The following is a 22712-nucleotide window of genomic DNA, read 5'->3' on the forward strand; positions in this document are numbered from 1 at the left end:
GAAGAAGAAGAAGAAGAAGAAGAAGAAGAAGAAGAAGAAGAAGAAGAAGAAGAAGAAGAAGAAGAAGAAGAAGAAGAAGAAGAAGAAGAAGAAAAGATGAAGGATCCAATGGTTTGAATGAGAATGGCCCTCAGAGACTCCCATATTTAGATACTTGTTCTCCAGTTGATGGAACTATTTGGGGGAGGATTAGGAGGTGTGGCCTTGCTTAAAGAGGTGTGCTGGTGGGGATGGTCTATTTGTTGATCAAGATGTGAGCTCTTACCTGTTCCCATCACTGCCTTTCCTCCACCATCATGGACTCTCTCAGAAACTATAAACCCAAATTAAATACTTTCTAAGTTGCCTTGGTCATGGTGACCTATCACAGCAACAGAAAAGTAACTAAGACAGGAGTTCTTTGATTTCTGTACTTTATCTTTTATATGTTACTCAAACATTTTCACTTCAGTATTTTCCCTCCACTCCTGTGTACATGTGTGTGTATATGCATGTTCATGTGTGTGTCTGTGTGTGTGTGTGTGTGCATGTGTGTGTGTGTGTGTGTCTGTGTGTATACACACCTGCAGAGGACATAGATAGATCATAGTATCCTCCTCTAGTACTCTCTACATGATGCTCATGAGACATGGTTTCTCAGTAATCCTGGAGCTTGGATGGCAGCTAGAAAGTTCCCACAGTCCCCGAGTCTTCCTGCTAAGCCCCTGTCTGGCACTGGGTTTACAAGTATGTGCTTGGACACACCTGTTTTCTGGGACATGATCCTACAAGAAGCACTTTTCCCACTGTGTCATTTCCCTAGTCTGTCTGTATTATTTCTGATAATTAAAAATTAATTTAAAACCAAAGAACTGAAAATCAGGTTCAAACAAATCACATCAAAGATGCTAAGAAACACATTTCAAACCTTTGAAACCACGCATGTCATAGAGAATACTGCCCATAGCTTAAAATGTGGAAACTAATATTCCAGAACTTTCTAAGCGTTTACATAACACTATAAATGAAGCCTTTTCATGAAGGAAAAATACTAAGAAAAATAGCTCCAGATGACCTAGCTGTACGTGAAGTGGGAAGGAAACATCTGTGAGCTTCAAATGAGGTCTTAGGTCCTGTCCCCAAATAGCTCATTACCAATAGCAAATGTTCCTCTAAAACAGTAAAAAGTCGAAATCCTTCTGGTTCTTAGTATTCAAATACAAGACATCGAAATTTTGCATTCTTAAGTTATGAGGAAATTGTTCTAATGGAAGAAGCAGAAGGTAAGGAATGGAGATGTCACCCTGTCTTGCAGGAATGCCTCCTGCCTTATTGCCTAGTGAAATCTTGGGGTGGAAAGTTCTTTGTAACTTTGTTTCAAAAGCAAGAGATTGTAACATCCTAGGCTCTATTCATTTGTTAAGTTCTGATAAAGGAGAAATCAAGAGGGATTGCAGCCTACATGTTCATTCTGAGGTCTACTCCATGCTCACTGTCACAGCCACTGCTAGCACACTTTGTATCTTTCCCATCTTTCCCATTTCTTCCTGCCTGCTCTCTTTATCCAAGATGCAGTTTGAGTAAGTGTGAGAGAGAGGTTAAGGGTATGAAAAACGAAGCACTAGGATCTGTCTGCACCCCACCCACTTCTGGATACACCATTGCTTTGTCTGACCCTATTAAGAAACTTTCCCCAGAAACAGCCATGAATGTTCTGGGCTTAATCCCGGCCCCTGAAGAATCCAAGGAAGTTCTATTTTCTAGTCTTGTTAAGACACTTGCCAAACAAATACACTTCCACATAGTGATGTGGTTTTTCTTGGTCTTTCTGTCCTAGTGGCTCATCCACAACTGCAAACCCATATCTGCATGATTATGTAATTTTTTTTTTTTTGAGTAACGCCCTTTTGGAAGCAACAGAATATCAACAAGACACAGGATGTAAACAAACCCACTTTGAACCCTCTATGCACAAACAGATAGGAGACAGCAAGTTTCTTTGCTGTTTTGTTTTCTAAACCCCTTGATCTTCCTGGAGTTTCTCACAAAAGAATTAACTCTTTGCAGCTTGGGCAGAAGGAAGCTATTCAAGGTCACCATTGTAACAGGCATGCAAATGCTGGTCCCTGATTGACTCATCCTTTCTTAATTGAATGGTTCAAATGCTAATTCAGCTATTTCTCTCTCCCTACTTTAGCCAGAACAATTAAATGTAATACACACACACATATGCACACGCACACGTACATGTGTATTTTTAAGGATATTGTAACAAAATTTGAAGGCACTGGACGTAAATTTCAATTTGGAGAATGTCAGTGTCACTGGGTTAGCCTAGCCCCTATTTCATCTCAGTTGTCTCCTCTATAAAGCTGGAAACTTGAGTCAGAGGGAGCATTAGGTCTACTAAGCAGCAGGATCTTTGATTAAAGCTGTGTTAACCTACAGACACTGACACACAGGATGAAGAAAGTAGATGGTTCTGTGTGTGTGCTGGTACTGCGTTATAGTGAACAGAGGGAAACAACTGATCCCCTCCAATGATGAGCTTCTGCTCATCCACCCATGTGCATCCATCTCTTATCTCACCTCTATCTCATCATCTATTTATTCTCTGAGTATGCATGTATGTATGTATGTATGTATGTATGTATGTATGTATGTATGTATATATGTATGTATGATCTACTTATCATCTATATCTATCCATCCATTCATCCACCTGTATGTCTAATAATGTATTTAACCCTCTCTCCATCCATCCACCCACCCACCCACTCATCCATCCACCCATTCATCCATTCATCCATCTATACATCCATCCAAACATCCATCCACCCACCCACATATCCATCTATCCACTCACCCACATACACATCCATTCACCATCCATCCATCCATCCATCCATCCATCCATCCAATGACATACCCATTCATTTACCTATCAATCTAATCATCTATCCAATCATCTATTCACCCAGCCATCCAGCCAATCTACACATTGATTCATCTCTAATAATCTATCCACTATCCATCTATCTAATAATCTACCTACTATCTAACCATCTAACCATATATATATTATCATCTATCTAGCTTCAATCTATCAATTCATCATCCATCTAGCAAGTGATGTCTGTTTATCATCTGCCTATTATCCACGTCAGAAGGGGAAGCCCTGTTTTTCTTCAAACTCTGTTCTCCTCTTACACTTCTATTTTCCTTCCTATTGAGCTTTCTGAGGTCCTCATGGATCTATGCTATATTCCTCATAAATTGTAATCCCTCAAGTTAAAAAGAAACCCATAGCTCGGAAAAGCCAATATTTGTAGGATGTATAGTTCTATAAAAATAATTCACTTTTACATTAAAGTGTGAAATAAATCTGTTCCCTCAAAGAAACTAATAGAAAATAAAGTTTATAAAGGTTAAGAAACAATTTTGGTTGTAGACAACATAACAAGAGGATTCCAGGTAGAATATGCGATAAAGAACATAATTTTACTAACATGCACAGCATATGAGTATGCATCAAATACTAATACCAGAAAACATATTTATGTTATTTAAATTTTAAATATATTAAAAGGCCATATGTAACAATGATTTATTTTAGATTTTATAAGATATTTATTTAAAACAGTTGTGGCAATACACAGAGCAATTCGTTTTCATTACACCCATGGAAATGTAGGATACGGCCAGAGGCTACCATTTCAAAGACATGAATAATGGAAAAAAGTGCACAATAACAAAATATGGGAAACTATACTCCAAGTGGCCATCCTGATGTTTCTATTTTAGACACGTAAATGCTTTGCCTCTTGTGAACTTTTTTATTCTTCTGTGTGTATGCGTGTGTATCTGTGTTTGGGTATGTGCACATGAGTGTAGTGCCCACAAAAGCCAGAAAAGGGCATTGGACCTCTAAAGGTAGAAATACACACATTTGTAAGCCATCAGATGTAGGTGCTGGAAAATAAACTTCAGCCTTCTGCCAGAGCAGCAAGTACTCACTGTCTGGGGTGTCTCTAACCCTCCTATAGAGTCTTTCAATGTTATAGAGCATAGGAGAAAAATAGTATTCTTTCATATAGAAGGTATTTTGTCTCGGTTTTATTGATATATACTCATATAAAAAAATCTCTTATGCCCTAATTTTCAATTTACAATTTTAATAGCAGCTAAGAAACCTCTATTAATCAGCTAAAAATACCTACACCATTGGATCTTGCCCATACCATACATAGTCCATGGTGCGTGATAAAGGTCACCTCTATTGCTTTGAGCATTCTCTATGCCTTAGCTACTTTCACCCTCACAAGAAGCTATCATTTCTACCCTCATCTTACAGACAAGGAAAATGAAGGACAGGGTGGCTTGATGGGCTGCCTGAAGCTGGCATGTGCAACCTTGACATAAGACAAACGTGTGAAGATAACACACTCAGAGTCTCTGTGCTACAGTAAGGAACATGTACCTGTGCTACAGTAAGGAACATGTACCTATGCTACAGTAAGGAACATGTACCTGTGCTACAGTAAGGAACATGTACCTGTGCTACAGTAAGGAACATGTACCTATGCTACAGTAAGGAACATGTACCTATGCTACAGTAAGGAACATGTACCTATGCTACAGTAAGGAACATGTACCTATGNGTAAGGAACATGTACCTATGCTACAGTAAGGAACATGTACCTATGCTACAGTAAGGAACATGAATCTAAAGATGGTGCCTCATATGACAAGGCAGTCATTCTAACCTTCATGTTTCTTTCCCTCAGATTATCTTTTGGGGCCTCATGTCTCTGCCTTAATTCTTCATAATTGAGGGGGCATCATGCTAGACTTCTGAGGTACTGTTATGCAGCCTGCACAGCCCACACGTGTGCTTGTATGTAGCCACACTAACAATTCATCATATTCAACAGTTTTGTGATACCAACAAAAGCACCAAGCAGCTGCTGATCTTAGCAGTATCTGTCCTCGTTCAGACTGTGCTTCCCATTCATAGTGATAATTGTGTTCCCTATAAACCTTTACATCCAGGGTAGTATTTGAATTCATAAATATCCTTTGGCTAAATTTAAAACATGTTGGTGATCAAAAATTAAACCAGTTTCACCGAATAACACATTCCTAAGATAAACATATTAGCTGTTTCCTCCCCTTACCAATAGCCAAAATTTGAACATTAAGTAGTTCTGCTTTTCTTGATTAAAGTTAAAAAGATATTCAAGCTTTTGACATTATAGAAAACTGGTCTAGATCCTAGAATTACCTAACATTGGCTTTGAGCCTAGAAATCTTTGCAAGCACATTTATTAACCCAGGAACACTGGAGAGTCCCCTAACACGTATTGATTACCACCAAGACACCAGCATGAAGTTGTTACGAGGACCCTGGCTCTGAGTAGCAGCCCTGTTATCATATAATCAGCCATGGTAGAGATTCAACTCTAATTTTGAAATTTGCCACCTGTTTGGTCCTAATAAAAACGTGTGCTGGCAAAGCACTTGGACTGATGTTTTTGTTAGTGTCTTGTGCACTTCGAAAGTGATATTCTCATTGTCCAAATGTCAAGCATCCCCTGGGACCCCTGAGGGTGGTAATAACTCCAGAAGCACAACCTAACAGGACCTTCCTTGAAGGATGCTTGAAAACTGCTGAGCTCTGACTGAATCCCATATGGGTTTAGAAAAGTCAGAGTGAATGTTGGCTGCACTTTTCCCAACCTATTTGCATATGTTCTTTAGTATGCAGGATATCTCTGTATATAATTTAATTGTTGTCCCCCCCCCCATTAATACGTATGCAAATGCTTACTCTGCAGCTGTGGTGTTTAGTCCTATGTGTGCTTCTGTCAGTCTGCCCTGCAGGCTCAGGGTCAAAGGGAGAAGAAGCAAGAGAATTATGCCTTCTAACCTGTGAGAAAATTCACTCAAGCAGATAGAAGACAGAAGCAAGCAGCCTGCAGCTGAGAAGCGAGGCCCTTGATCATTTCCCTGGTGAGGGGATGGCTGTGGTCTCAATGTTCCTCTGAGTAGTTAGGGACTCCATTGGGAAAGCTTCACATGAACATCCCAGCGTGGAAACACACCCATTCTCTGTAATGAGATCTCACAGCATCTATCTGCATTGCACCAAAACTTTCCATTTGATGATTTTTTTTCTAGATTGTTCTGAGTTATTCTTTCTTGGCTGAACACCACAGGCTATGCTCAGTGCCTCTCAGCCCTGGGGACTGTGGAACACTGACCACTGTCTTACCATCATGGATGTCTGGACTCCTGTCAAAGGTCAGCAGGGTTTTGATAAAACAAACAAACAAACAAACAAAAAAACAAGCTTCAGGGTGTTGCTTTATTGTAAGTCATCTCTACCTTGGTGAAGCTCTGTCATCCAGAAGCCACTGCTGCCTCAGCCTTGACAGCTCCAGAGATTTTAGCTCCTTCACATGGGGCTCTCCTGCTAACAGACTCTGTGCAGGCTCAGGCATTGCTGTTAGGGCCTGTCCCTGATACTGCAGGAGTTCCTCATTTAGCCTCAGAATTTTAAGCCTTCACATTCAAAAAATATTCTTTTGAATTTTTAAAATAGTTGTAGTAGAAATTTTAAAGTTTAATTAATTCAACACGAATTCTTGATTGAGGACTACTTGCTTATTTTGAGCAAAATATGACTCTCCCAAAATTCCAATCTTTGTTTCCTTCTGCTTATCACTATTAATCACTGGTTGGAGTCAGTACTTTTGGCTTCCTATAGGTAGAACAGGTGGTAACCATCTTTTGGCCAAGACAGACACAGTATTTATAAAGTGAGAAGAAACCAGATAAATATTTCCTTCTAATTTCAAATATTAGAAGCCTAGCTTAAAAAAAAAATAGAAATAGGACTGTACAGTATAACTACTATTAAAAGATTCATGATGCTCATTAACTAAAATGCAAATTAATCAGAATGAATGGGAAAGAGAAATGTTAGCTGGAAGTCTGCTGCAGTCGTTGGATTTTATTAATTAGGAACAGACAATTCATAGCTGATTTCATCTAGACACAAACGTCCAAAAATTCTGTTAGCTTTATTTTGTGTAAATACTTAGACTTCATTTTAAATATAGAAATAAAGCTAGGTTCGTTTTGTATAAAAATAAAACCCACCTTCTTTAAAAAGAACTGACATCAGGAAGAAAAATGTCCAAATCGCACAATTGCAAATGGGGGAAATTTTTTTAGAAAAGAGGAATTTAAAAAAGAAATCAAAGGAGACAAAGAGAAAACAGGTCAAGTCAGTATATGAGTGTGCTAATTGGCTACTTACTGTTTTGATAGATACATCCATCTATTATATAGACACAGTTTACGTCAACGTTGACTTGGCAAGATGAGTCATACTGTGTCACATAAAAGCACCTCCAGTGTGCACGTTCTAATGTGTCTCTGTGCATGTTAGCATACAATATAGGAATGATTAGAAGTGCCAGTGTTTTGTCTCTCATTGGTGGATTATAATGACTTCAGAAGAATCAGACAATTGCCCCAAGTGCAAGCACGCAGAGCTTATGCAGCAGCCCATGGTTATGCCAAGGAAAGGGGAGGGACAGCCAGGCAAGGCAGAGCTGACTGGAGCTTTCTTACACCCTAAGCGTCTTCCAATAAATAACCGCAAAGTCCCCTGGGGCTTAAATACAATTTGCTTCAGAAACTAATCATAAGTTGCATTATTTTATTGGAAACTGTTGTTACCCTCCGCACGGGATAGATTCGGAGCACTTGAGATTTGCTAAGTGTTTTTGAGGGGCAATACTGCAAGGGGGAGTTCCTGTCCTGCTGGAGTACACCATTCCCAGGAGACAGACAAGGGGTTCGATAGAGAACATCTTTGATGGTGACTACAGAAGATGGGTGGAAAGGGGAGCTTCGAGTCGGGGTGTCTGCAGGAATATTGGGTTATGACTTAAACAGTGTGACTATATAGGTCCCAGGAAGGGGAAACTACACCATATATTAAGGGAAGGTGAGAATGAGCCTTCCAGGCAAAGGGAGGGCCATGTGGAAGGAAGAGCTGCTTTGAAACTCAAAGGCCAGGGCTCTCCCTTAGCAAGTCAGGGAGCGGAGAAGCCTGCCATCGACGGGACAAACCAAGGCTGTTTAAAGAAAGGTTACAAATTAATTTTTGCAAATACTGTAGTGCCAACCATGATGCCAGCCACATACAGTGTGTCTTAGACGCGTTACTAAGAATAGTTTCTTTTTTAGTTTTATTTCTTTATAAAGTGTTAACATGATAATCTGGAATTAAATTAAAACTGTTTTTTCTATTCCTACATAAGTCAAAATTGTTCATTTGATTTTTCTACATGTCTTATCATTGATAATTTTTAAAATATTGAGATTTATAGAGTAAACTATTTCTTAACATTAAAGCTTAATATTTTTTGTAACAGGACAGTAACATAAGAAAATCAGATAATTTCTTTAAATTGTAACACTAACTTTCTCTCCCACCCCATTTAACATGTCTTTACTGAGTTCATTAATACATAAAAAGCACTTGGTCAGGCTCCCATTTACTAACATTTGGATTTTGATTGGTAGAAATCAGTGTGCTGGCTAGTTTTACGTGAACTTGAGTCACTGGAGAGGAGGGAGCCTCGATATGATCAGGTCGTAGGCAAGCCCATCGAGTATTTTATACATTAGTGGTTGATGTGGGAGGGCCCATCCTATTGCAGGCTGGTGGCTCTGGGTTCTATAAGAAAGCAAGCAGCGCCCCTCCATGGCCTCTGCGTCATCAGCTGTGGCTGCCAGGTTCCTGCCCTGCTTGAGTTCCTGTCCTGACTTCCTTCAGTGATAAACAGTGGTGTGGAGGTTTAAGCCAAATAATCACTTTTCTCCCCAGGTTGCTCTGGTCATGGTATTTCATCACACCAATAGGAGCCCCGACTAGAACAACCAGAAAGTATCATTTAGAACATTCCTCCCGAGTGCCTTAATACAGGTTTAGGGACAAGTCTTCCCGGAAAAAGGGAACTTTTCCATATGAACCCAAAGGTTAAGTCTGAGTCAGCAGGGTGAATGGGATGGTTAATCTACACTGACACTTTGATATGATTTAGTTTACCTAGGGGGTACACCTTTGGGTGTGTCTCTGTGCCAAGGGAAGATAAAAAGTAGAGAGGCCGCCACCATAGCATGGGGACATAACCCCATGGCCAACTAAACAAGGAAAACCAAGAAAGTGGGATGGGCATAAGCATCACCATCTTGTGCTCTGTCAAGATAAGGGAGAGCAGCCTCAGGTCACGGCCATGACAGCTACAAGCTCCACCATCATGCTTTCCTATCATGAGGGACTGTATCCTGTCAACTGGGAGCCACAAGAAACATCCCTTCCCTTCAGTGAGTCTTGTCACAGCAGTAAGAAGGAGATGGGGTGAGAACACTCACTGAGACCAGAGTGTGAGCAGCCTGGGCATGAGGGGAAGACAGCCCTGAGGAAGTCCTCATGGGCCCGAGTTCACAGTCTACATAAACATCTATATCACCTTCCCTCCCCATGGCCAACACACAGGCGGGCATGTGACTCAGGACCCCAGAAAAGGCAGAAAAGGCATCAGACACGAAGAGATTTGCTTTGAGAAAAACAAGAAGATTTAAAAAAAAGTAATTGGTGAAACATGTTTGTTTTATTGCATGCATAACTGAGATGGAATTGTTTGTCTCAAAAAATGAAATTAATACATGGTGGTGTTTGAAATATTTTAACTACTCCTAAAAACACACAGTAGGGTCTGTTTTCATAGAGAATACTTTTTAATTGCACGTGGTAGTGATTTCTAGGGTCACAAAATAATAGTTAAATACTAAAAAAGTATTGCTGGTCTTTTAATGTCATTATGCTCACCTCTGTTCTTCCTTCAATAAACATTCTGGAGAATATATATATATATATATATATATATATATATATATATATATATATATATACAAGTGGGAAACATCATATGCACAAGGTAACTTTAAAAGACAACAGGATGGGTAAATCTCATTGACCAGAAGCAAGAGAGACCTTCAGAGCTTCTCATTAGATCTTAGTCCTGAAAGTGTTTGATCTGACTCTCTGCAAAGCTTGAAGCTCAGAGTCTCAAGTGCAGGCCCCATTGTCATTCCCACTGGTCACTTTGCTTCTAGGAATCACAGAGCATTTGGAGAAATGTCAACCAATCATCATTATTGTTACAATTTGATTCTCCTGTTATTGAGTTAGAGAGCCTCTTGGGAGAGGAGGACTCCAGAGTTGCAGATAAAGTCTCCTGGGCATGGTGAGCCAAATGGAATTATTTAAACTGTGGAGTTTGAACTCTGTGCTCACACCTCCTTGCTTGTCAAAGGGAGCTACTAATATCTAACTCCAAGTGCAGTGGCAATAATTAAATGAGATGGTTCTAGGAAACCCTTACCTATGATGTCATGCAAGGTCTCAAACAGCTATAGAATTTGATATAAATTCAAACCATTGTATTTGAACCCAAGGCGGGGGATATATCCTATATTTAAAATTTCTCTCCTTTAGCAAGGAACAATTATAGACTTGAATCAGTGCTGCTCTGTCAGAGGTACGTATGTAACAGTTACAGACTTGAATCAGTGCTGGTCTGTCAGAGTTATGTATGTAACAGTTACAGACTTGAATCAGTGCTGGTCTGTCAGAGGTATGTATGTAACAGTTACAGACTTGAATCAGTGCTGGTCTGTCAGAGNTATGTATGTAACAGTTACAGACTTGAATCAGTGCTGGTCTGTCAGAGGTATGTATGTAACAGTTACAGACTTGAATCAGTGCTGGTCTGTCAGAGGTACGTATGCAACAGTTACAGACTTGAATCAGTGCTGGTCTGTCAGAGGTACGTATGTAACAGTTACAGACTTGAATCAGTGCTGGTCTTTCAGAGGTATGTATGTAACAGTTACAGACTTGAATCAGTGCTGGTCTGTCAGAGGTATCTCGGTAGCATCTCAGAGCAGGATGAAGAGAGAGAAAGCAGGGCCAATGGCTTTGAGAAGATTGGGTTATGAAGAAAGCACTCTTTTCTCCCTTCCCGAGAGAGGAGGCAGAACTCGCAAAACTTGGAGAAGTCAGAAGAAAAGAAAAACTCAAATCCCTTTCTTTATTGGTTGGTTGATGAGCTACAAAACCTAAAACCTCACTCAGACAGATCGAGGGTGTGCACAACGGTCAGGGTACCTGTCCATTAGGGGACTTTCTTGAGTTGGATTGGTTTGATGGAGAAGGATGGGATGCTTGCTGCAAGCTATGCTATCACCACAGCCCAAAGGAAACACAGAAGAGGGTTTAAGCCAAGCAGGCCAAGCTGTCTGTGAAGGATCACAGGGCAGGAAGTAAGGGGCAGAAGGCATGGGGCAGGAAGCATGGATCAGGAAGCAAGGGGCAGGAAGCAAGGGCAGGAAGCAAGGGGCAGGAGGCATGGGGTAGGAGGTATAGGGCAGGAAGCATGGGGCAACAAACATGGGGCAGAAAGGATGGGGCAGGAAGCAAGGGGCAGGAGGCATGGGGCAGGAAGCAAGGGGGAAGGCTCTTATTACCCAGGTGGCTCTGTTACCTGAGTGGCTGCTGTCAATAGGGATGTGTCTCAACCACAAAGAAGGTATGACATTTTACTGGTAAGACCCACCCATCCCAGCCTACTGGGAAACTCTGACTGATGCCCAAGAGAACCACATACATAGCTTCTTCAGTGTGCTGCCCTGCATCTCCACATGGGGTTTTATGTAGTTAAGAAGGAAAAGTATAAGTGGCCTCTTTATTTTTGGTCTCTAGAACTGGCTTTCTGACGTAACAGCAGACAGGTAGATGGTAAGATTTGGACTGGACACTTGAACAAATTTCTAGCAGCATGAGTTCTGATCTCTGGAAGGGTCAGGTGGTCTTCTGAGAATGTTATAAAGAAATGGTCAGTGGAACCTAACATATTTCAAAGCAAAGTGCAGAAAGCATTAAAACTGACTTGTTTCTTACATTCTACTAAAACAAATAACATTTCAGATACAGATTTCCCCAATGGAAGTAGACGCACTATTAATGTTGAGACCATTGGAGATGGCTTCCCTCAAACTTATCCCATGTGGAAAGGAGACAACAGGTGTCTCTGGAGGTGTTAAGCAGGCTGAAATAAAGTTGAGGGATCTCAACAATAAAGGGTTCTACAATAAAAATGTCAGGAGCCCCTGAGTCAAAACTTAGCAGCTCTTACATGACAAGTCTTTGGAATTTGCGTGGCATGTCTCTCTGCCCCACCCCCATTTTCCTCATAATTGCAAAACTGAATTATGTGCATGTGTTTGTGTAAATATGTTGTATGGGTATACATAGCTTTCTGTGAGGATGTTCTGATGGCCAATTTTCTTATATTACAGTATAGGTTATTTGAAATCCTAATTACAATTATAAACTTTAACGGGTACAAAATCACATGGAAACTTTTCAAAGTCAATGTAAGGATTTATAATTAAAATTGCCCCAAGAAAGAGATAGGAGGGTGACACACTCAAGAGTAGACTTGAGCATAGGAGGATGACATGTTCAGGAATACACAGAGCAGCATGCCAAGACCCCATTATCATGAGCTATGGGTAATGATCAAAGAAGCTTGCCCTGTTGCAGATTAAGTTCTTTACAGTAAGAGCAAACCTGTTTGGGCTCAAAGATGTTCCTCATTTCTCAGTAAAGGAACTAATACTTGAGAAAATCTAAAAACCATCAGAAGGGAAATCCAGCTTAACTTATGTCAAATATTCAAATCTGCCTTCACAGGAAATGTAGCTGAGATGCTCACGGAGCAACAGTACCCTCTGGTAGAGACCAACAGTGGGACTCTGGGCACTTCCACCTCGCTGTCGCCCTTCTCTCCAGAGAATCTGGCAAACAGAAACTCTCAACCTATATAATAAACCTCACAATCCTATGTTTCTGTATTCAAATCCGTTGCTGGAGGCTGCTGTTCCATTTTCTTCTAATTCCTCTGGTTTTTTGTTTGTTTGTTTGGTTGGTTGTTTTGTTTTGTTTTGTTTTACACTCTCCTCTGTTTTATCTTTCCTTCTACTTTTATTATAAAAGAACATTTTCTGTTCTCCTCAAACATAGATGTTTTCAATGCCAGGTAATTTAAGTCATTCTTTGAAAAAGTTAGAAAAAAATAATTTACCCATAACAAATATAAACAGTAAATGTATGTGTGCATCTCTGGAGTCTTACCTATTACAGTCCCTTTCCCACATTGTTGCTATTCCCCAGACACCATTTGAATAGGAAAAAAAATATTACAGTAATTTTATTGTCTTCATGGCTCCAACACTTCCAAACATATTCTAGCTTCAAGAAACCGACATTGTATAATTTTTCATGGAAGAGATAAACTAGGAACAAATGTTACAACCTCTACAGAATAACCCCTCAGTGCTCACAGGGCTATCTCCTTCTGCCAGTCTCCAGCTTTGGACACATCTCTGTGCGTATCGGTTCTACTCAGCTCTGGAGGATCTGATGAGAAGCTCAACCTTGATTAGTGCTGAGTACAGCAAGTCCCACTCATGGGTGCAGTTCCACTGTGTGAAGTGGGCCAGCAGTACACTGGCATTGCATAGTGTGTTTCCCATGCTTGTAAACCAGTACTCCAGGAGGAGGTGACCCTGGACTTAGCTCATCATCTGTTCTCATTAGCTGCATAGTTTGGAGGCTCACAATAACAAGGCAGATGAAGTATTTTATGGAGTACCAATTCAGAGACTGAGATAAGGAAAGCTCCCTTTACTAAAACCATATCGATTCTCTTTTTAACCTCAGAGGCATAATTTCTAAAATCACTTGGACATCTGGTAAGGTTATTGACTTTCCCGGGTGTGCTGGAGATACACAGTCTGAAGGGTAAAGAGGTCTCCATTAGGATGTAAGGATAAGCTCAAGCTCAAATGGACACCTGCTGACTTTGGTCTGGTCTTCCTTGCTTGTTCAAATGATCTGCCACTAAGCAAGGAGAACAAATGGGTTCTGAGTACTTTAATAACACCAGGCATCCTCAATGATTTCAAATAACATTTTGTTTCGGTTGCCTTGGATCACAGCCACGGCTAGATATCTTTGACAAGCTGTTTATTTTTGTTGTTTTTGTTGTTGTTGTTGATGATGATGATGTTGTTATTTTGGGGACCATTCTACAACAAAAGTCATGATGTCCACCAACAAGATGGAAAGTGAAACTCACAGTGTCAAACCTGAGCAGGCAATGACAAAATTGTAGGTAATATTTAATCCAGAGCACACAACCAAGAATAATCTTTGGGGACTGGGGCTCAGAACAAATAAAGGTAAAGACAAAACAAATCTGTGAGACCAAAGTCTCAGTCCTCAGTTGTAGTTTGTTCTAAGAGGATAATGGTTGCCTTCAGTGGCTTGTACTTAACCCCTGCCTCACCGCATTGTCTCCAGACTTACCTGCAGCTGGAGTGGGCCTAAGCCTGGTGTCGCTGCAGCGGCAGCTGCCATGGTGGTTGGGATCAGCTGAACAGGGTAAGGGTCACCTAAGTAAGAGAATAATAGAGGCGTCAGCACCTTTTATCTCCTCTCCACCTGCAAATTAAACTCCTGCATTCACTCTTCCCCAAAGCCCGCCTTTGTGTGCCTGGCTGGGGCCTAATGAAAAGCTCTATTGTGTAGCCTTTTACCGACACTCTTCACAACCCTGGCTGAGAGAGGAATGCGAATAAAAGGAGCAAGCAATTAAGGCTGAAACCTCATCCTTTTTTCATGATGTATTTAGGAAAATGGGGGGGTTGGGGGTGCATGGTTCAGAGGGCTGTACTTGGACACACACACACACACACACACACACACCACTGCAGACTTGGTCAGAGCACAGCAAGTCCTTGCCAAATTTTCAGTCTTATCACAGACAGAACTTAACTAAACTCACTTTCATTTTAACGAGCTAAACACCAAAGATTTAAGCCATTAGCTAAACTTTCGAATGTTGCCTTGTGGCCTGGATTCAGATAACCTCTTTAATAGCTCACGGACAGTTTCAGGGCAAAGAAAGCAGCTCATGTTTGCCCTGTCTTTTCTTTTCTTTCTGACATTATAGAAAATGTATAATTTTCTAGAGATAAATGTTGACAAAAGTATATTTTAGAGGCAACAAATGGACAAATAGAGCTTCCAAAATTAGACTTAAAAAAAAAAGGTCTTGTTTTATTTTTCATCTTATGTTCTATAAAAATGTATACCAGAGGTATACACGGGTCATGTGGTATATTTTTGATGCAGATCAAGAAATATTTATTTGCTAATAAGAGCTAAGGCAGATATTCTGCACAGAGGTAACTGTGTGTTAGCAACGTAATCAATAGTGCACCCGAGGTAACCACTGGGCATAGGATATAGCAAGGAATCAAAAGTATTGACTATAAGAATAATTTTTCTAAGATATTAAACTGGCTTTAGAAATTGAACCTGTGAGGCCAGGTGTCTATAAACTACCATTCAGGAAACTGAGGCAGAAGGACCTGAAATTTATGGCCAGTGGGGGCTAAACAAGTGGGAGACCCTGTCTGAAAAAAAAAAAAAAACAAGTAAAAATTAATCCATGAAAGAATCTAAGTGCTCATGCATAAACAATATTAAGGTAATTCAATTTTAAACACTTACTGAGTACCCATGATAAATGGTGAACACTGCTCTGGGCACTGGAAGATGAATTTTTAAAAAGTGTAACATAAACATGGGGTTTTATTAAGAATGTAGTGAAGTTCAAGCTGTAGGCTTCCAGAGAGGCCTCATAGTAGCATGTTCACAGAGTCTCAACAACTATGTTTCACCAATTTCTTAATTTTACACTTGGTTGTGACTTTGTGTTATAATAAATAATTTTTACTGGTATGGAGATTTTATATATATATACTATTTAGTATTTTTATTGGAAAGAGAATGTTCTAGCTTTGTTTCTGCTATTGTGACAGATAGCCTGAGAAAAAGCAACCAGGGGAATCAAGAACTTATTTGGATTTCAATTCCAGGTGACGTTCCCTTGCTGAGGGGAAGTCACAGGAAGAACTTGAGATAGCCAATCACATAACATTCACAGACAAGCAGGGGGAAATGAATGTATGTACACATGCTGCCTGCTTGCTTGTTCAGCTAGATTGCTTACACGGTCCAGAGCCTTGCCTAGGGAATGGTGCTGCCCACAATGGGCTGAATGCTCTAGGGCAACCAACAATGGACATAATCCCCACAGTCTTAGTGACAGGCCAGTCTGATCTAGGTAATTCTGAAACTGAGACTCTTTCCCCAGGCAATGTAGGTGGTGTCAAGTTGACAGTTTAAACTAAGAGCATAGCGTGGCTGAACTACAGAGCAGTTTGAAATAGACAAGCATGGACTGTGGACAGTGTTGGGTGGTAACTTAGTATTCAGGGCTCTATAAACAAATATTAAAGCATCTAACTTTACCTTACAGAAGAAAGGGAACCCCACATGTGAAGAAGAAAAACAACCAAGACTACTTAACCAGCAAGTGGAAGTTACAGAAGCAGTCTTCTGTGTAGCAGGTGACAGGGGTGGATTGGTAAGAACCTAAGAAACTCAACACTTAAGGGGGTAGAACACACAAGGAAGTTGGCTGGTTTTGTGACAGGGTAGGAACTGGCTCAAGGAGAATTTCAGAGTTTCCACTCAACACTGATAGAAGAGAGGGTCGGTCTATTGATTTGGCTCATAATAGAGATAAGGGATAAGACTGTCACACTAGGGTGGGAGGCAGAGTGAAACACATGAAGGAATAAGAAAATACTTTGGATATTTGCAACCAAACTTTGAAAGAGGTAAGCATGTATCCCAGTGAAGCCATGAGACTTGGTGACATCAGTTTGGAGTAAAAGCAGAGGAGCACAAACCTAAGTATACAGGGGCTAAGACCGGAGACTATAATGATAATTTATCATCTAAAGCGAACAGGGAGACTACTGGTGACTTTAAAAGTAAGTGTGTGGTCCTGGATTTTAGTGATTAAAGTGACCTGGGAAGAAAGTCTCAGTGAGAGACTGTAGGAAAAGCTGGCATGTGGGGGCAGGGCGGTGGCTATCTTGGTAACATTATCTGATGCTGGAAGAGCTAGCCTAAGAAATGTGTAGCACCACTCACTCTGGTATGGCTTAGCATCAGAAAGGGTGCGCTAAAGAGGAAGAAAGCATCCATTCACACAATTTCTCTCTGCCCTTGCCCTTTTGCTTCAAGTTTCTGCCATCTTGACTGCCCCACCCCCAGCCCCATGTTGGACCATAACTTGGAATTGCAAGCTAACTTGAACTCCTTCCCCAAGCCGTTTTTGTTAGGTGATTTCATCACAGCAACAGTGAATGACAGGAAGGCATTCTGGAAATTTCGACTGACAGTGAAGGGATGCTCAGGGAAGAAGAGGCCTACAAAAAAGGAACCAGGAGTGGAAATGGTAAGCTAGGGAGGGAGCTAGGGTGATCTGGGGAGGGAACTAGGTCTCACTGGGGAGAAGCTGGTGAAAACTGACTCGGAGTGAATATGGTCAGGTGAGGGCAGGAAAGGGTGCTGGAGGCAGCTGTGTGGATGCTTCTTAAAACATGACTGCCCCTGAGTGGAGGCCACATCTCCTAAGAAAGATACAGTTGCAAGTCCTCCCTAAACCCAGTGCTCCAGGCACTGCCAGGAGAAACACAATGACTCTTAATTACATTTCTGGCCTATGTGGCCCCCTACCTCCCAAGGTGCAGGATTACTCTCAAATGCACAGGCTAGGACAAACTTGTTAAGAGTACACTCCTCAGATGAAGGTACAAACCTACCCCACCCCTGGCCAGCCAGTGGGCATGCTCTACCAAAGGATGGTGTGTGGAGGTGGATTTCCAATGTCAAAGAGCCTGAGCTTTAGGCACCATCATGGCGAGATCAAGATGAAGACTGGGTGTCTAGGGGCACCTAGCTTTGGGAAAATTAGTTAAATCGGCATGAGTAGAGTATAGCTTCTGAATCAGAATTTAAATTTTAATGGGATTTCCAGGTGATCTGCAAGCATCTTGCCCTTGGCAGCTGCTGGAAGAGACAACATGGAAGTTGCTGCCTGCAGAAGTGTGACTAGGTGGGGTTCATGGTTAAAGAGACAAATAGGTGCAAACATTAGAGCAGGCTGCTCTGCTAATGAGGAGCATCCTGTAAAGACAGGACAAGCATGTGACAAGGGGAGGGGCAGGTGATGTCATACGTTTGGGGTTGACTGCCACTTGGTATTAATTGTTTAATCTATATGACCCTAGTTCAACAGAGGGAAGTTGAAACATTTAAAGTTGAAAATCACATTTGCACAAACTAGCTAAAATGGTAAATATTGTAATTGTATGGTTATTAGGATCGATCATGTAAATGCTTACAACATTGTAATTCATTTGTACTCCTCATTTAATGAACACAATCTTAAAATTAACTAAGCCGCTCATGTACAGGGCTCTGGTGCTCTTCACAGGGATAATTCATTTATATAATTTACTTTCCCTGTTGTAAATTAATCAATTAATAAGCACTTGCAACATCCACCATGTGATTAGGAATCTGCCGGGTGCTGTGTGAGACATCACAATAAAATTAAAGAAATCCGGGCCTCTAATCATCCTACATTCGTTCTGGCTGAGCGTGCTCGAGTTTCTCAGGCCGCTGCTGAGTGCTAAGGGAGTTAAAGGCTGGTAGCTTTAGGCTTCACACAAGAGGTACAGGGGGAGCAAGGAGTCACCTTGGCTCCAGGGGCTGTCCGGTGGTGGGGAGGACAGAGCGAGCAGACCGGGTGACCTGTATCTGAGCGTGAGAGAGAAGCCTGGGCAGGAGAAAGGAGCCCAACCTAAGGGATGCGCCTTGGAGGAAAGCAGAGAGGAGAAGCCTTTTCCACACTCCATCATGAAAGAGCTTTGGGTGCTCGTCATGAAAGAGCTTTGGATGCTCGCTGTGGAACGGCAACAGAGGAGAACTGAGCATGTCCAGGGTGGTGGGTGGTTCCTGCCTGAGGAGCTGAGGCAGAGACTATCAGTTCTAGGCCATCCTGGGCTATGCTGTGAATCTCAGTCCAGCCTGAGCTACAGAGCAAGATCCTCTCTCATCCTCTCTCTCTCTCTCTCTCTCTCTCTCTCTCTCTCTCTCTCTCTCTCTCTCTCTCTCTCTCAAAAAAAATATACAAATGTGGTTTTAGCAAAACCACGAAAGAGATTAACAGGAGGAATAACTTGATTACCTAGATGTGGATTTCAGAAGCACACGCTCATGAGTACGGTTGCATGAGAGCAAACACCTGCAAAGGTGGCTCAGGTTTATATACCACTGAACTGGCTAGCTTTGTGTCAACTTGACACAGCTGGAGAAAGGAGTTGGGGAAATGCCCCCATGAGATCCAGCTGTGGGGCATTTTCTCAATTAGTGACCAAGTGGGGAGGGCCCCTTGTGGGTGGTACCATCTCTGGGCTGGTAGTTTTGGATTCTATAAGAAAGCAGGCTGAGCAAGCCAGGGGAAGCAAGCCAGTAAAGAACATCCCTCCATGGCCTCTGCATCAGCTCCTACTTTCTGACCTGCTTGAGTTCCAGTCCTGCATCCTTTGGTGATCAAAAGCAGTATGGAAACGTAAGCCAAATAAACCCTTTCCTCCCTAACTTGCTTCTTGGTCATGATGTTTGTGCAGGAATAGAAACCCTGACTAAGACAACCACGAACGTCTAGGTAGTAATATGTCACATGTACACGTAAAGGTCACAGGCTAAAATCTAGACTACTCTGTAACAGTTTTTACAATGTACATATCAGAATATTATCATTTTCATTCTTTACATGCATGATCACATACCTTTCTTTGTGTTTGTATATAAGTAAATGCACTCTTATCATACACATATGATACATATGTAAATGTATGGATATATATATGAAACAGTCATAAGCAATAAGTAATAATATACATGTGTTATTGGTTGAATTAATTGTCTAGCCTGTTGATATACTAAAGCCCAAATCCATAGTACCTCAGTATGGCTGTACATGGAGTTAATGAAATGAATAAGTATAATGTATTCACTGACAGACCCTAATCTAAGAGAAGTCCATTGTTTAAAATTAATTGTGTGTTTGTGTGTGTGTGTGTGTGTGTGCACGTACGTACGTATCAGATTATACATGCTGTAATCATTGAACAACCTCAGTGAGTCAGTTCCTGCCTCCCACTTGTGAAGGAAGGCTGGGTCTTCCTGTTTGGCCCCTCTGCTTTGTACTCTAGGCTAACTGGCTCATAAGCTTCTGGCTGATTCTCCGGTCTTCCTTCTTGCCTTCAGAGTGCTATGATTACAGGTAAGGATCGGTGGGTGTATCTAGCATGGGTCCCTGGAACTGAGTTCAGGCTATTGTGCTTGTGCAGAAATAGTTTTTTGCACTCTGGGACATCTTCCTGGCCCTGACAGGAGTCCTTAGAGGAAGATGTTTAGGACACAGACATACCTCTGGGGCGAGCAGGGGAGGATGTATCATGTAGGCTGAAGAAAGAGGCTTCATAAGAATTGTTTCATCTCTAAGATCCTAGCTTCTATGCTTGTGACAAACATTCCTGTTGCTAAGTCACCTAGTCTGTGACATTTCATTCTAGAACACAACAGTCTAAGGGTGCTATTTGCTAACCTGTTTGATATTTAAGGGAATGGAGGACAACAAATTTTGGCAGCAGAAATGAGGAAAGTATTAACAACTATTGTGTCTCTTCAGTCACATATAGCTACTGAAATATATACATGTGATCTTTAGCAAGAATTCAGCACATTTTAGAAGCGTCTCTCCAAGGAGCCACACCATAGCAGCTATCTCTACCCAATGTGAAATTCACATACATTACACCATCTCCACCTCAATATTAGTTTTTAAAGCCCAAAATATTTAGAGCTGGCTATGTTGAAATCTGCGACCATGTTCTGAAATAAATAGAAACATAGTCGCCAAGAAATTTTCTAAGGCAGCAATTTAACTCTTAGTTAAGGAAACTCAAAATATATTTTACAAACGTGCCATGCTCTTAGGTAGGCATGGGACCTATGAGCAAATAAATGGCAAATCAAAAATCAGAAGCAACCAGGGAAGAATAATTTTGTAGAAACGTTGTCACTCATTCATGCCATCCCACATTACCTGGTCCAAGAGAATATTACACTGGGCTTATTTTGTAAATACCACACGAGGATCTTAGTGAATGGCAGATAATGGAAAACTCTGACTTTTAAAGTCCAATCATTTGTGTTATTTAAATTGACTTTCAACTACTTAAAAGTAATTTCTTTTATTCCTACCTCAGTTATTTTTTTTAACCATTTGAACAGTTTTTCCCTCAACCTTTCCAAAATTAATTTTCTTATTTGAAGTTCAAGCCTGGAAAATTCTAGTTCAAAATAACAAATTTTTATGAGGTTGAAAAATACACCAAGGCCCTAGCATCCTCAACTGTGGGTCACGACCCCACGTGGGGCCAGGTAGCTGACTGTGGGCTTGGAGAGCAACAGGCAAGGGAGAAAGATTTCTGAGGACACCATGCCCAGGGTGCTAATCAATGCATTCATAAGTCAGCCAAGATTACTGTGTGTGTGGGAACAAAGATGCTAGTCTGGCCTTAACCTCTTCAGGTTTCCTGATACTCTTGATTCACACAGTGAGACTCCACACAACACTCCTCTATAGTTGTGCTATGATACGTTGCTATGGTATATAAAAGGCAAGAAAATATTTCCTCAAACAGGGTTGTTTAGCTTTGGAGTTTGAGATGTAGGCGTGGCCTTTGCCAAGGTCAGGCAAACACTTTGAGCAGCTGCTGACCTAATGCAGAGGCTAATGAAAGCTACGTCTTTACTGAAATGAGCCGGTAAATACTTCATCAGCCTGGAGCATTTATTATGTCTTTGTTTTGCTTCCTTGACAACAACAGATTTCTTTCTCTAGGTTCCAGGAAATATGAAAACCACTATCCTGCCCCCAACATACAAACATGCATGTACACATACCTACACACACACACACACACACACACACACACACATGTTCATGCATGCACACATGTGCCCAAGTGCACACACACACACACACACACACACACACACACACACACACACACACACCTGTCCTGGTGGCATTTGTTGTCTAATGAGGAGACAACCACACACACACATGCAGCTGCCCTCAGGATGCTCTGGGCAAAGCAGCAGAATATTGAATGTTTCTAGAAACACTGAGGGAAGAACTTAGCCTGGGAGGAAACTACAGCAAAATGCAGACTATGGATTTGAAGGTTTCCAGACAATGAGATATCTTCATTACAAGATTATACTACAGGACACCTCCAGGAACTACCTTCTCTGTCTCTGCCAGAGTCCACACAAGCCTCCGTCACTTCCTGGAGGCAGAGTCTCTCTCCCCTCAACACCCCCTGTCCTCTAATCTCCACAGGGAAAGCTCTGCAGGAGCCTAAGACAAAACTGAGGATCTCAAGGACAGTACAGCAGAGAGGACAGTATAGCAGAGAGGACAGTATAGCAGAGAGGACAGTATAGCAGAGAGGTCAGTATAGCAGAGAGGTCAGTATAGCAGAGAGGTCAGTATAGCAGAGAGGACAGTATAGCAGAGAGG

The 22712-nt window shown here is 41.4% G+C and overlaps 1 protein-coding gene across 17 annotated transcripts in view; it reads right to left on the bottom strand.

The window, feature by feature from the left end:
• Sox5 (SRY-box transcription factor 5) overlaps nucleotides 1-22712 on the bottom strand; it is a 943592-nt gene that overhangs the window by 87874 nt on the left and 833006 nt on the right. For all 17 annotated transcript variants that reach the window (XM_029534576.1, XM_029534569.1, XM_029534568.1 and 14 more), the window contains one exon: nucleotides 14495-14580. In XM_029534576.1, coding sequence (XP_029390436.1) covers nucleotides 14495-14580 — 86 coding nt within the window. The remainder of the gene's footprint in view (nucleotides 1-14494; nucleotides 14581-22712) is intronic.

This window comes from Mus pahari, chromosome 2 (assembly GCF_900095145.1).
Source record: "Mus pahari chromosome 2, PAHARI_EIJ_v1.1, whole genome shotgun sequence".
In the NCBI taxonomy this organism is placed as follows: domain Eukaryota; kingdom Metazoa; phylum Chordata; class Mammalia; order Rodentia; family Muridae; genus Mus; species Mus pahari.